The sequence below is a fragment of the Bombina bombina genome, chromosome 3 (assembly GCF_027579735.1).
Source record: "Bombina bombina isolate aBomBom1 chromosome 3, aBomBom1.pri, whole genome shotgun sequence".
NCBI classification, from domain to species: Eukaryota; Metazoa; Chordata; class Amphibia; order Anura; family Bombinatoridae; genus Bombina; species Bombina bombina.
In genome coordinates, this window is record NC_069501.1 from 1,065,977,348 (window position 1) to 1,065,993,953 (window position 16,606).

Here is a 16,606-nt window from a genome sequence, read left to right on the forward strand (position 1 = left end):
TATTAACATTCCCAAACATGATTTAGAAAGAGTATACTATTTTAATCAACTTTCTAGTTGACTTTATTATCTAATACGCTTCATACTCTTGATATCCTTTGCTGAAAGATGTCTAGGATTTCGGGTGTGCCCTAAACATAATATTTTCAGACATCTTTTACTGTACCATGAGACATACAGTTAACCATATTGATATGTTTATGTACACATAAGATCAGAGGGACATGAAACATTTTTATTATACTTCATGATTCAGATGGTCCGTTAATATCCTCCTTCCGTGTCCAAAACGTATTGCAAACATTTCTGTGTTTTCAGACTCCCATTGATTTCTATGGCATCCGCGACCTCAGAGGTGGCGGTTTGAAGGTTAGGTACCTGCGTCGGAATAGACACGAGCGTACATGTTAAATGTTTGATAAATTGGTAAGAGGGTCACATAGAGCTGAATGTGAAGGCGGATCATCAATAATAATCTTGAATAACGCAAGCGATTTGCGTCGGATTGATCTTGTGGGAATGTTGAAGATTTCAACATTGACGCTGTGTTAACTACAGCGGATCAACTTGGCGTCTAATTTGACGCGGACTTCCAGCGCATTCACAGTTGAAGCTTTGATAAATCGGCCCCTATGGGAAGAAGTTAGCCCGATCATTATATTCAAAGTTAACTTACATTGGCTTTTGCTCACCCAGAAACATTTTACTTCCAACTGGTAAAACGAGCACTAACCCACACGCGTTAAAAGTTTATTTCTGATGGTGTCTGTAACGAAATATTAATAAATATATTTATTTACAAATGTATCTTTCTAATGCATACATTGTTTCTCTATGTCTAGAGTGTGTGATGCTACTAAATGTAAAAAGGCTACGCATTAATGTATCTATAAGATCATTTTAATAACGTTATGGCTTTGCATTATAGACACCTAGTTAATAGGTTGTTTTTTTTTTAATCAAGACACTCTTTTCATCCTCAAGTGATATATTTATATCTAAAATATTTGCTGATTTATATTAAAGGCAGCCAATAGTACAAACATTAAAGCTTTGATAATTTAGGTGTGTTACTGTAAATTTCCTATAAAATGTGAGAAATGCGGCTGACAAACAACAGTAATAAGATGTTTATATGAGAGACAACACCCAATCTAAGTATAAAAGAAGCAGCATCTGCTCAGAATGATTTATCAAAAAAATTACAGATCACTTTACCCCTGAATTGCATCTGAAAACTTAAGAAGCAACAAGATGCCTCATCAGTCCACTCACCACAGCTCTGGGCTCAAGCACTCCAGCTCCTGCTCTGTTTCTTTACCTAAACATGTGAGCACTCACAGCATCTCCTCATACTCACCAAAACATGGTGGCTCTTCCCACAAGGCAGTGCATTGCTTTAGCAGTAAAAGCGCCTACAGTCTTGGATCAAAAGGACACAAGATCTCAGTAGGTAAAGGCTGTCATGGATCTGGATATGGTTTTGGAGGATCTGGTTATGGATTTGGGGGGTCATCTTGTGCAGGAGGTATCACTCCTGTTACTGTGAACCAAGGTCTTCTGGCACCTCTCAACTTGGAGATTGACTCAAACATCCAGAAAGTAAGGACTGAAGAGAAGAATCAAATTAGGGGACTCAATAACAAATTTGCTTCATTCATTGACAAGGTGAGCTTTTTTACTGTACACTGAATATTTGTAGAACATTGATAAGAAAAACAGACGATGATACCACAAACTTAACATAAGGGTTGTATTTTTAATTTGACCGGCACTTATGTGTTTTATGATCTAATACATATATATATTGGTGATGAATAAAGTAATTAAGTAATTAATTTTAATTCAGAAATATGCATTAAATTTACTAATATATTGTTAAGCTTCTTGATATGAAGTCACACATTCATTTATGTCTCTATTTACCTGAAAATCTAAATCTAATTTAGTTTTGTTAAACAAAAGTTTTTATATTTTTATAATTTTTTATATAATTCTATATTTATTATATTTATAGTCACCTCATTTTATACAACTAGCTTTTCTCCAACATTTGTAAGATAATGCATGCTAAAACCATCATCAAAATCAAAATGTAAGTAGTCATTTCTCAGCACTATTGATAGTATCTTAGATTCTTTCAATTTTGTGCACCATTATATCCTGGTATCCCTGCTGATCTCAATAACAGCTAACAAACAGAAGATAAAACTATTACAGTCACTAGGATTTTCTAAGGAGGACATAAACACTATTTAAAACTCATAATTACATCTGATCTATTAATAAGCAGTCAGTAACCTTTTTAAAACTGACTTTACATTTCAATGCTCTATATTTAAGGATAAATGCATGACTAATTACATGTCAGGTTTTTTTTTTCAGTTTAAATAATTTTAGCAAAATCAAAATCTAATTGTATGTTTTAAATTACATTTAGATTTTATTGGTCATTGTACACAATATGCAGCTGTTTAGGGTTAGGAAGTATATTAAGATTTTAAAAGTGCAAACTAATATGTTCTTTGTAATACTTTACAGTATATTTCAATGAATGTTACAATTACTAAGTGATTTATTAGATGATGTCATGGTAAAATGAGTAACACCAGCAAATCTAGTACAATGTTGTTCTCTATTGGTTGTGATATTTTGGGCAACAGCAACTCCCTATCTTTTTTTTTTTTTTAATTATAGCTATTAGATACTTTTTGAAATAAGATTCAAATATAGATAACTTGTAGAAGATAACAGATAACATGAGAAAACAAATCTATGAATTTTGTTAACAAAATGCATGGTTCCATAACTGTAAGGTTAAACAGGCAATGATTAATGTAAAATTTCCCCTATGAGCCAAACAGTCATTTGTAGTAATGCAGGGACCAGACATGATGCCCATCAGCACTAATTATTTCAAATCTAGATAAACTGATGCACGGAACACACACAGCAGAGAAAAACTCAAGCTATAAATTCTATTTATCAGAACACGTGATTCCGTAACTGTAAGGTAAAACTTATAGGGGATGATCACAATTCTTTAAAAAAAAAACTTATATAATGGTTTTCATAAGAAAATCACAATTAAAGTATATAGAGACTTTTGTAGATAAGACATTTGAAGTTTTTTGAAAAGATTGTGACTGACCAATTCCATTGGGTAACCTAAATAAATCAATTTAAAGGTTTAACGTAATTAGAGACCTGATTACTGTCAGATTAACATATGAAACAAAGAATCATAATGATGAAAGGAATAAGCATGATGCATGGCAGCACTCTAGATGCATAGCGGGACAGGATACTCAAACATGTGCATATATGCAGCAGCTAAATAAATACTGCAGTATTTGTTTGGTGCCTCCAAGTAATCCTCACTGGCTAATAAGGGCTATTGCCTCTGCTTACAAATGATTTGCTGGCACCTGTTTCTGTAAATAATACAAGCAGTAGTGTCAGGTGTTAAAAATGATATAGCCAGCTAATTATACGTTAAGAATCTTGTTCTTCATTTCTACACAAGGTTACTGTAAATATCTTTTTTTTACTTCGTGTTTTAGGTTCGATTTTTGGAACAACAGAACAAAATGCTTGAGACCAAATGGGCTGTGTTACAGGATCAGACTACAGCCAGGTGCCAAGTTGAACCCTTGTTTGATGCTTTTATCAGTAATCTCAGGAGACAACTAGAGAATCTGGGATGTGAGACAGCTCGTTTGGATGCTGAAAGAAATAGTATGGAGGAATCAGCAGAAGGTTTAAGGAGCAGGTATAACACCCATGCCTCCTAGATTTCTTTGTTTTTAACTGAATTAAGAAGACAACTCCTAACACTGTGTAGAATGTATTAATGCTGAACTTTTACTTATGCTAAATTAACCTCAGCTATTTCTTAGGTATGAACAAGAATCCAACGGTCGTGCTGCTGCAGAGAATGAATTTGCTGCACTAAAGAGGGTAGGGGTATAGTTGTTAAAATAGTTTTAAATAAATAAATGCACTAAATATATATTACACATAGGAAATTATAGGGATACAAATAACAATGTTAATTTTACCCACCTTTGAATTTAGGATGTCGATGCCGCATTTTTGAATAAAGCAGAGCTGCAAGCAAGGGCTGACTCCCTGAGCGATGAGATCAACTTCCTACGAACTGTGTTTGATGCTGTAAATATGGCTTTGTTACTGTTGTTTCTCTCTCTCTTTCTCTCTCTCTCTCTCTCTATATATATATATATATATATATACGGCAAGCAGGAAACAGCACTTACTGGACTTAGGTAAATTTATTCAGTAACGTTTCGGGGAATGCTCCCCTTCATCAGACGGGGTCCCGAGCATTCCCCGAAATGTTACTGAATAAATTTACCTATTTACTAAGTCCAGTGAGTGCTGTTTCCTGCTTGCCATATCTTACTCTTACTCTAGCACCCTGGCATTTAATGAACTGTTTGTGAGAGAGCACCTGTCTCACGTTGTATATATATATTGTACTTAGAAAAAAACATGTCTGTTCTAATGCTAATTGTCTACTTTTCAGGAAATTGCTCAGCTCCAGGCTCAGATCTCAGACACATCAGTGGTGGTTTCCATGGATAACAACAGAGACCTAGACCTGGACGGTATTATTGCAGAGGTCAGAGCTCAGTATGAGGATATCGCTAACAGGAGCAGAGCTGAGGCTGAGGCCATGTACCAGTCAAGGGTGAGACCATCATTGTCAGACAAAACGGATGATGTTTGTGTTAATGTTAACATACAATGTAAAATTAAGTTTCTGACAATACCTATAACTATGTGTTTATTATCTGCAGTTTGAGGAGCTTCGCATGACCACAGGTAGAAATGGAGATGATCTGCAGAACACCAGAAATGAAATTTCTGAGCTCAGTCGAAGAATTCAGAGACTTAAAGGAGAGATTGAGAGCGCAAAATCACAGGTAAAAGTCTACATTTTATTTAAATTGCCAAAAGAACACAAATGTATAGTTTAACAATTCTGCCATTTTAATTAGTTTTAGAATGTGATGGAATGTAAATATTCTTATACGATATTAGACTTCAAATTTATTGCAAATTCAATAACATTTGAGATAATTTTTAATAAATCCATACTCAAATTAGCATTTTGTCTGATGCGAGGATGGTGAGTGACTATATTCTCCTCTAATGATTTCAACAATTGTTTCATGATTTAATAAAATAAGTCCATAGCAGCAACTTGTATGTAAATTTGATGAAAACTGTTTGCTTTATCTGAATAATACAAATGTAATTTTGACTTTACTGTCACTTTAAGTTATACACTGCAGCAGAAGGTGTTTACCTTTACATTATGAGCAGAGAATACTAATAAAAATTACATTAAAGCAAATTTTAGGCAAACCCTCCAATAATTAACTGCTACGGCAACAATTTTTTTCCCAGCGTGCTGCACTGGAGGCAGCTATAAGTGATGCTGAGGGCCGGGGAGAGGCAGCTGTCAGAGACGCCAAGAATAAACTGGCTGAGCTGGAGGCGGCTCTGCAGAAAGCTAAGCAGGACATGGCTCGCCAGCTGCGTGAGTACCAGGAGCTGATGAACGTGAAGCTGGCGCTGGATATTGAGATTGCGACTTATAGGAAAATGCTGGAGGGAGAAGAGTACAGGTTGGTTTCATTTATATAAAATATTAGTTGAATTTGTCAGTAGAACACAATATAAAGCAGTTGTAATTCTTTTGTAATTCTATGTGTCATTACCTATGTTGATGACAGTGTAATCCAACAAACACTGCATTAAAAACACTAAATGTATATGATTCAATTCTGAATTAATATAAAAAAATCTTTTTTTCATTTTCAGATTGTGTGCAGAAGGTCCAGTTAATATCTGTAAGTGAATCTTTTTTTTTTTTTTTAAATTATAAATATTTTTAAATCTCTTGGGTTCATTAAAGGGATTTAATGAAAATGACAGATAGTTACATATGCAGTAAATGAGGAGGTATCAGCTACAGTCTCATCAGGGTTCAAAGATGTCAAGGTAGATAATAAGCTGTCACTCTGCAATATAGGTGATGATATGTTTTGGTTAAGTTTTAGAAATTAAGTTAGAAAATGTGAAACCAATCAAATGCATTGGCCTAAAAATGAAATACTTTTTTAAAGGTCATATAATTTCAACAACTCATTAAATCCCTTTTTGACTAATGTTGAAGGAAGTCTTTTTGTTTTGGCTGATATTGTAGAAAGATCACGGATGCTCATTTTTTAAAGATAACTGTTATTATTTGTGTGCATTTGAGTTTATGTATGTGTGTGAGTGTATGTGTATGTGTGTATGTGTGTGAGTGTATGTGTATGTGTGTGAGTGTATGTGTGTGAGTGTATGTGTGTGAGTGTGAGTGTATGTGTGTGAGTGTATGTGTATTTGTGTGTGTGTGTGTGAGTGTGTGTGTGTGTATGTGTATGTGTGTGTGTGTGTGTGTGTGTGTGTGTGTGTGTATGTGTATGTGTGTGTGTGTGTGTGTGTGTGTATGTGTGTGTGTGTATATGTGTGTATGTGTGTGTGTGTGTGTGTGTGTGTGTGTGTGTGTGTGTGTGTGTGCAGTATGCAATATAAATGGTGCCTTGGGTCCCTAGTAACATTTTATAGTATATAATTGCATGTTACATAAGGTAGCATAATTCAGTAGAAAATAATTTCTAAAGAATATTGAATAAAAGAAAACATGGATTGATGAATGGCAGAGATCAAGGAGTAAAAAATAATGTTCTGACTTGTGTTGTGAATATATTTCACTTCATCAGAGATGTTCTCTACTGTTGATGGTTGCTAAATAAGGTGTTTTATCTGCTATACAGTGGCACCTATAAACAGTGTCTTCCATTTGTAATTGTCTCCTCCTTTTGTGCACAAATAAGTTGTTGTATTCTAGTAAATAACAAACTTGCACTTTCATACAGAGTTGGAAGACATTTTAGCCTGTAGTGCTCTCTACCTGTCAAATTTTCTCTTTATTCACCATTCATATTTGGGCATTGTAACTCACACTCACTTACAAGTATGTACACACTGTAAATAGTAAGTTCAACATTTACAATAGTCCTCATGTGGGATTTAAGCAGTATAAACCTAAAATGTATTAAAATGACTCTATGTCACCAAGATGTATGTTTTTTGCTCTTTATGAGAAACATAATAATTGTTATGTTAAAAAATGTTTTACAATACCTTAATGTATTTTGTACTATTTAATTACAATCAGTGTCATTGCTAATTGATATGCTGATTGATTTTTAGCTGTGCTACACTCCAGCACTGGAGGAAAACACTGCTCCGGAGGACTATCCCATGGTGGAAGTGGAAAAAGCTTTAGTCATGTGTCCAAACATAGCTCTGGTCATGGCCACTGTTGATGAAGCAGAGAATTGGCAAATCCATTACTTAATAAATTGTTAAGCAATGTTCCTCAGTGCTGCAATATTCTTTCCATTAATTATCTTCTAAACATAAATGATAAAAAAAAGGATTGTAGTCAATGGCTTTTCCTTACTTTTTTTTCATGAAATTGTACTTATTATACTCATGGCTTAACTTTCCTTAATAAAGCATTTTTTGAATGACAATGTGTGACAATATTTTACAAATCAGAAAAAAGAATATTAATTATCACTACTAAACTATTCAACCCGATTCCAATCTTTTGTTAAAGAATTTTGCCAAAATCAGATTATAAAAAAACAAAAACAAAACATAGACACAACTCTATAATTTAGCACATACTGTACAAGACATGTCCATACACAGAATAAACAAACTTTTGAGGACAAATTCATATTTGCAGAAGATAAAGTTGTAATTGAGTTGACGTTATGTATGTTTAGAGGTATTTGCAGAAGAAGTACTAAGGTTCTACTGAATTGTATTGTATATAATTCTTAAGGCCATATCTCCAAAAGGATATAGATAAACTGGAACTACTAATTGTATATGGTCTAAAAAATAAAACTTACAAAGAAAGATTTGATTAAATAAAGATGTATATCTTAGAAGAGAGATGGGAGAAATGGGATGTGATTGAAATGTTTAAGTATATTAAGGGACTTAATTAAAGGGATTGAAAAATAAAAAATAAACTTGCATGATCAAGATTGAGCATGCTATTTTAAGAAACTTTTAAATTCACTGTCATTTTCAAATGTACTTTGTATTCTTGGAATCCTTTGTTGAAAAAAAAGTGTATATATTTTACATTAGTGGGAGCAAGCTGGTGATTGGTGCCTGCACACATTTGTCTCTTGTTATTGGCTGACTGGATATGTTCAGCTAGCTATCAATAGTGCATTGCTGCTTGTTCAGCAAAGGACACTATGGAAATTAAGTAGATTTGATAATAGAAGTACATTGGAAAGTTTCTAAAAATATGAATGTTCTCTCTGACTCCTGAAAAGAAAACAAAATTGGCCTTTTAGACCCTTTAAACTGAGGCTGAAATCATTTTTCACAACAGTAGCAATACCAGAACAAGGGATATTAATCTCAGGGTGTAGGGTAGTAATTTCAGGAGTAATTTGCAGATACACTTATTTACAGAAAGAGCGGGTGATGCATGTAATAATAATCTTTCATTAGAGGTAGTAAAGACAAACACTGTGAAGAACTTCAAGAATGCCTAGGTAAGCATTCAGCATCAGCAATCCTACAGACTAATTAAGCTGAAACTTTATAGGAAATATGGGAAGACTAGTTGGGCCTATGGTTATCTGCCTTCAAAATCTATGATTTAATGTTTAATAGGAAACCTCCTCAAAGCCATCCTTTATACTGCAGAACATTTAACAAATATGTTCAATTTTAAGTGGAAATCTTGCAGACTATGAATTTAAGACATTTATTTATTTAAATTACCTAAAACAAACAGGATTACTTTAGAGACCATCCTGGATTAATTTGATGATGGTCAAACTACTTTGTAAGTCATCTGCACATCATCAGACATAATCAGGTTTGTAAAGTCATGAGCTTAGGTAAACAATTCTGGGTGATGAATTCAGAATGATTAGCAGATTACCTTATTGATTTTTTCACAAGCATGATCCGCCAGTGAATCACTCTAGAGTCATCTCATTTAAATATTTTGGCCTGTGGGCATTCTTCAGGATTGCTTCTGATGACTAGTCTGGAGTTATTGACTAGTTCAGAATGACTCCAAGAAGATAAAACTTTTTGACTAGGGTAGAGCATTTTATCTTAAACAATTTTGCTTCTTCCGTAATAAAATAATGGACATTTTAAAAGGTAAGATGTGAAAACAAAATAGAGTATTTTATTTTTACACTAGAGTATTCATTAAAACTCATAAAAACAATCTATTAATTGATTCTAAATAAAAAGTATCTATTTCTCCTGTATACATGCATACTTTATAAATCTTAATAACATTTAAAATGTATTTCCATTCACAAAAAAATAATTTAAAAATAGTCACGTAATTGAATAACTCAGACAAGATGATTTTTTCTTGTTATCCATTAATTTTATTAAAACATTAACATACAAAGAATGAGTTCATCACTTTAAACAATTGCAATTAAATTATGAATACTGTTTACCTAATGTTATAAATGTCCACATTTTAACTGTAAACTTTGCAATTTAGCCAAAGGCAGCTTACCATAAAAGAAGCATAAACCAATATTTTGATGAAAAAATGACTTTTTGTGCATATCAGGTTTTTGCTCTTGTGCTAACTTTTGACTTTCAACTTATAATACGAGCGCAACCCGATGCACGCAAAAAGCCTCCATCTAGTGAAGTTAGCGTGCGAGGAGTAGCGTAATATAATGCTTCACTCATAATCTAGCATTTTATGTGTTCCACCCACTTGCAGCTTCTGGGGCCTGCATATAGGAATAAGGAAAATATGTTTCATAGCAACTTGGTTTATTTACTTCAAGGAAATAAACCAAATGCTACCATTCTAACTTTTACAGTATTGAGTATAAACCCTGCTTCAGAGCATCAAAAATTACTGATTGCCGAGTGATGGCAGAGAAGGGATTGGATTTCTCCTATTGAGAGATCATGATGTTTTCCTTAAGAATGATAAATCTAATTTGGTCACTGCTTACTGTTCTCTAATAAAATAATTAGCTTATTCTGTCCGTCTATGTGCAAATACCCTGGTTTTTAACACTTTGAAAGGTTTTATTGCTAAAGTATGATCCTTTCTATGTGTTATGAATTATCTCAATTTACAATACACCATTTTAAGATACATTTTGCTTATGTCTAGAGTTGTTTATGCAGACACACTGAAAACCAAAACATTTATTTAAATATGGGATATACCATAATATATCCTGAATTTAGCAGAATACAAAATTTCTACAAAACTTTACTGTCTCTTCCAGATAAATTCAAGGGTGGGCTTGCTCACATACTCTGTGATAACACTTTCAGGTGGCATATTATCCTCTTGGTTAGCTTTTTAGGAAGATCACATTAAGATAGAGCAAATCAAGTTCCGGAGAATTAATGGATTTCAATAGTCCTTTTGATGTATGCAAAGAAATATTAAGAAAGTGATGGTAATTTAGCTTCTCACATAAGATACAACTGAAAATAGATCATAATTTTGTTGGGAAGTTCCTTTTTAAACTTAACACCAAGCACCAGAGCCAGACCTATATTGTCCACATCCTTAACCATAATTGTAAGAACAACATTATTTTTTTCTGTGACTGGCAAATTAATAGCACCACTGGCTTCTCTTTCCTGGAAATTCCTCTTCCATTGATTGGACACAAGCAGGTTGTTTTGCCTAGTAAGGGGGGAAAATAAGCAAACAAAAATTGCAGCTCCCATTGGTAATTTAAGCAGGTTCTTCTGATTTTTCAGATGACACTTAGAGGGTGGATAATGTTTTAGATTTCAATCCCACCCAAAAAAAAAATGTGGTCATAATTGTCTAATACGTACACTATTCTAGACCTGACTAAATGCTATTGAATAAGTTAGAGACTTTGATAAAAATGAGCATTATTTCTCAAACTATCAGTACTGTCTGAATCATCTTATACTGTTAAAAGCCTTCATCAGCACTGGAAAAGGATTGTTCCAAGAAATAAGAAAAAAAAATTATCCTCGGAAATATACACTGTACGACTTATATTATATGCCAATAGCCCATGGACACTGGCATTAAAATGATAGGAAACGTCCCCGTTTGTATAAACAGATTTGGAATGTTAGGGATATTTTAGATAAAGTTTAATTTATCAACTTTTTAATGTAGTGCTGAAATTCAAATACCCCGCTCTCTGGTCGCCCACTTCAATTTTTTTTATTTTTTTTGGTGAGCTAGCAGTTTGAACTGTTCTCCAATAATTTCCCCAGCAACAACAAAACAATGTGTGAGTGCCCTACGGCTAGACCGCTGATTGGGGAACAGTTAAAAAAAAAAAACTTTTGAAGTGGGCAGCCGGAGCGCAGGGTATTTTAATTTCAGTGTTACATTAAAAAGTAAGTTAAAGCACATCTAGTGGTGTCCTCTCTTCATGTATGAATTAAGTACTGACCATATTGTAGATATGCCAATCATAAAGTGGTTGTGTTTATCTTCAGTCTATGTAAATGATAAACAATGCTGAGGGTCAATAGAAGAATGAGTAAGAGAAGATCTGGAAGTTAGAATGCTGAAAAGGCTGGCTAGAGGAGTGAAACCATAGAGACAAAAGAATACAATGGCAATTAAGTGTAGAAGACCATTATGAGAAGTTAAAGGAATAAGTAGAACACAGACATCTCAAGGAAGAATGGGTAACTAAATTGGTTGTCAAAAGGGAAATTGAAATCCTCAAGAATTAGAGCTGTCATTTTAGAGGATAGAAAATGAGCAAGCTATGTGACAAACTAGTTTAGGAATTGGGAGGTTGGAGTAGTAAATAACAGAAATTCATAAATGAATAGAGTAAAAGGGATGAATTAGGCATCAAATAAAAAGAATGAAAGGGAAACATTGGAATACTTTCATTGGAAGGTGATTAAAAAATGTGTACTGCTTCCTTGTCAATTTCCAGGTCTGTAATGTAGCTAAAGTGAAACCATATGAGAAATCAGTGGAGGAGGAAATATCACACGTAGGGATTTGGGTTTGCGAAGGGTGAACGCGAACTTCCACAATTGTTCACGAACCGGCAAATCGGGCGAACCGCCATAGACTTCAATAGGCAGGCGAATTTTAAAACCCACAGGGACTCTTTCTGGCCACAATAGTGATGGAAAAGTTGTTTCAAGGGGACTAACACCTGGACTGTGGCATGCTGGAGGGGGATCCATGGCAAAATTCCCATGGAAAATTACATAGTTGATGCAGAGTCTGGTTTTAATCCATAAAGGGCATAAATCACCTAACATTCCTAAATTGTTTGGAATAACGTGCTTTAAACATCAGGTATGATGTTGTATCGATCAGGTAGTGTAAGGGTTACGCCAGCTTCACAGTGCGCAGTGTAGGTGATATACCTGCCCTGACCATGCTTTGCAAACCAGGTATCAGTGGTCAGATGGACCCTTGCCCCAACACTGTGTGCCAGACATGCCATTATAGCAGACTTATATGGCTTTGGCGTTGCTTTTTGATAATTAGAAGGCTGCTAAATGCCACTGCGCACCACACATGTTTTATGCCCAGCAGTGAAGGGGTTAATTAGGGAGCATGTACGCAGCTTGTAGAGTTAATTTTAGCTTAAGTGTAGTGTAGTAGACAACCCAAAGTATTGATCTAGGCCCATTTTGGTATATTTAATGCTACCATTTCACCGCCAAATGCGATCAAATAAAAAAAAAAATTCACTTTTTCACAAACTTTAGGTTTCTCACAGAAATTATTTACAAACAATTTATGCAATTATGGCATAAATGGTTGTAAATGCTTCTCTGGGATCCCCTTTGTTCAGAAATAGCAGACTTATATGGCTTTGGCGTTGCTTTTTGGTAATTAGAAGGCTGCTTAATACCACTGCGCACCACACGTGTTTTATGCCTAGCAGTGAAGGGGTTAATTAGGGAGCATGTAGGCAGCTTGTAGAGTTAATTTTAGCTTAAGTGTAGTGTAGTAGACAACCCAAAATATTGATCTAGGCCCATTTTGGTATATTTCATGCCACCATTTCACCGTCAAATGAGATCAAATAAAAAAAAAATTGCTCACTTTTTCACAAACTTTAAGTTTCTCACAGAAATTATTTACAAACAAATTAAGCAGTTATGGCATAAATGGTTGTAAATGCTTCTCTGGGATCCCCTTTGTTCAGAAATAGCAGACTTATATGGCTTTGGCGTTGCTTTTTGGTAATTAGAAGGCTGCTAAATGCTACTGCGCACCACACGTGTTTTATGCCCAGCAGTGAAGGGGTTAATTAGGGAGCATGTAGGGAGCTTGTAGAGTTAATTTTAGCTTAAGTGTAGTGTAGTAGACAACCAAAAGTATTGATCTAGGCCCATTTTGTTATATTTCATGCCACCATTTCACCGCCAAATGCGATCAAATTTAAAAAAAACTTAAATCTTTTCGCAATTTTAGGTTTCTCACTGAAATTATTTACAAACAGGTTGTGCAATTATGGCACAAATGGTTGTAAATGCTTCTCTGGGATCCCCTTTGTTCATAAATAGCAGACATATATGACTTTGGCGTTGCTTTCTGGTAATTAGAAGGCTGCTAAATGCTGCTGCGCATCACACGTGTATTATGGCTAGCAGTGAAGGGGTTAATTAGGTAGTTTGTAGGGAGCTTGCAGGGTTAATTTTAGCTTTAGTGTAGAGATCAGCCTCCCACCTGACACATCAGACCCCCTGATCCCTCCCAAGCAGCTCCCTTCCCTCCCCCACCCCACAATTGTCCCCGCCATCTTAAGTACTGGCAGAAAGTCTGCCAGTACTAAAATAAAAGGTTTTTAAAAATGTTTTAATGTTTTTTTTAGCATATTTACATATGCTGTGGTGTAGCATCCCCCTTAGCCCCCAAGCTCCCTGATCCCGCCAAAACAGTTCTCTAACCCTCCCCATCTGCCTTATTGGCAGCCATCTTGGATACTGGCAGCTGTCTGCTATTATTTCACAGTCAAAAAAGTGTTCTTTTTTTTTAAATGTACACTACTGTTACACCAGATATGAGTGGTGGCACTGGGCAACTGGGCACAGTATACGCTGTGAGCCTGACACACACGCTGGCAGGCAGGCAACTGCAATGAGATTACACAGGGAAAAAAAAAAAAAGCAGACTGATGTTCTAGCCCTAAAAAGGGTTTTTTGGGGTGCTGTCCTTACAGCAGAGATCAGATGAGTCCTTCAGGACTGTAGTGGACACTGAATACACTAGCCTAGCTATCGATTTCCCTATTAAATCAGCAGCAGCTACACTGTCCCTCTTCTCACTAAGAATGCAGCTTCCAAATGAATCTAAAATGGATGCTGTCCAGGAGGTGGGAGGGTCTGCTGATTAGCTGTAATGTGTCTTCTGACTGTGAGGTACAGGTCAAAGTTTACTCAATGATAAAGAATAGGGGGCGGACCGAACATCGCATATGTTCGCCGTCCACAGCGAACGCGAACATGCTATGTTCACCGGGAACTATTCGCCGGCGAACTATTCACGACATCACTAATCACACGATAACAGCAAGGTTTCAGTAGCTGTTATCAGTAGAGGCTATTGAAGTTTAAATTGACAAGAATGTGGATTATGGCCAGTTTTTTATTCAATGAAGGGAATTTAAGATGGCTGGGTGAGGGCTGTGAGGTGATAAATATAGGAGTGCTAGTATTGTCTTTGTTTAGGATATACAAGACTGTGATGGATGGATGGATGGATGGATGGTGTAAGGGTCTGGCTTGGGATGAATAATTAAAGCAGGTAGTATTAAAAGGAGGGAGACTGGAGTTTGCGCGGAGTAGGATTGGTATAGAAAAAATATTGACTTCATGTTCATGTATGAAAAGTATAGGGTTCAAGAATAAAAACATTGAGACTGGAATAGTTAGCTGAGTATGGTTGAGAATGAAAAATACTATGTATTTGGATATAATAGAGGAGACCAAATGGTGCATTAGTTGACTATCTACCTCCTGGACTTAGTCTATTAACCTTCATAGTGACAATTTTGCAAATGTGTTTGCAAAGTGTTGTGGTTCAGGTTTAATGTGCAATTTATCTTGTAAGGAGACATTTAACACAACCATAGATGTTAACGTTCAGAATGTTCACTATTTATCAGGTAGAAAAGATTAAGGGGTGAAAATGTGTTTTTGTTTGTTAAGTACTTGTTATGGGGATTACAACTAAGAATCTACCCAAAACTGACATATATGATGGCCCTTTCATACCTCTTAAGGTTACAGTAAAGTTCTTTCTAACTAACCTCTTTGTTCAGTGTGTAAGAGAGATACTCATTTACATGTGTGAGATTAATTTATTGTAATCTGAATCTAACCTGATCACTCCTAAACAATATATTTTGCATTTGTACATTTATTAATTTTAAAAAGCAGTGTTTTCTGGTTTGGTGTGATAAACATCTGAAATGAAGAAGAAGTTTACAGTTTTCTGTTAGGCGGACTTCTCTCATTTTCTAAAACTGAATTTTAACAATTCTGGAACTGTAAACCATGAAACAGCTACAACACAATATTGTAGCCACAAAAATGATGTTCAAACGAGATCTCAACTTTAAGATCGAATTTTTAAAAGGAAATGTGCCTTTGTGACAAAGATTTCAAATGTGATTTTTCCTTTGTGATTGCAATGTCGAAAACACATTGATGACAGTGCATTTTACAATTAAATGAGCCTCAATGAATGTTGAAAAGTGTTGGCTGGTATAATAAGTGAGTCACAATGCGAACGTGACCTTGTGTTCGCATTGCATGGAAGCTTTGTGCTCATGAGAGTGCGCTTCCATAGACTTTAAAGGGAGCCTCGTTCTCATGTCGATAGTCACGGCAGAGAACCTAATGCGGCGAAGGGGGTACGTTGCACAGTGATGGGCAGCAAAGTTTAAATATATATCTATATAAATACATACATATATAGAAACAAATATAGAAAAAAGTACAGGTCCACAGCACTGTATATGCAAGAAATGTATTGAAGCATACAGACAGAAAAAATATGCGACGTTTCGGGCTCACACGCCCTTAATTTTTACTACCCAGGGGCTGAAGCTGTGGCCCCAGTCCAGATTGCACTACCCGATGGGAGACTCCAGGTGCTGAGCTATGTGTGTTATAGTTCATATATATATTTATATGTTTATATGTGTATATACATATATATATAGTAATATAACACAGTCCCCATAGATCACAATGTAAAGGCACTTTTGAGTGCCATGTTTATTCTAACACCCCACATCCCCTCACTTTAAGCCCTTGCTTTGTGTGGATATATTTAATTTTTTTTTTTTTTTTTTAAAAAGATGCTACTATTTTGTTAATGTTTTAAAGCAACACTAAACTCTATTTTGGGGGCTAATTTTTAAATTAACCATAGTTAATAATTTTTTGAGAGTAATGTCCTAAGTTAACTTATTTGTGTTTAACATATTATACTGCG

General features: G+C 35.1%; 1 protein-coding gene across 1 annotated transcript; it reads left to right on the top strand.

The window, feature by feature from the left end:
• Positions 1-1,254: 1,254 nt before the first annotated feature.
• Positions 1,255-7,616, top strand: LOC128654436 (keratin, type II cytoskeletal cochleal-like). Its single transcript, XM_053708343.1, has 9 exons — positions 1,255-1,668; positions 3,564-3,772; positions 3,900-3,960; positions 4,078-4,173; positions 4,547-4,711; positions 4,821-4,946; positions 5,434-5,654; positions 5,851-5,879; positions 7,291-7,616. Exons 1-9 carry the CDS (start codon positions 1,255-1,257, stop codon positions 7,404-7,406), a joined length of 1,437 nt encoding a protein of 478 aa, XP_053564318.1. The 3' UTR covers positions 7,407-7,616.
• The last annotated feature ends 8,990 nt before the right edge of the window (positions 7,617-16,606 follow it).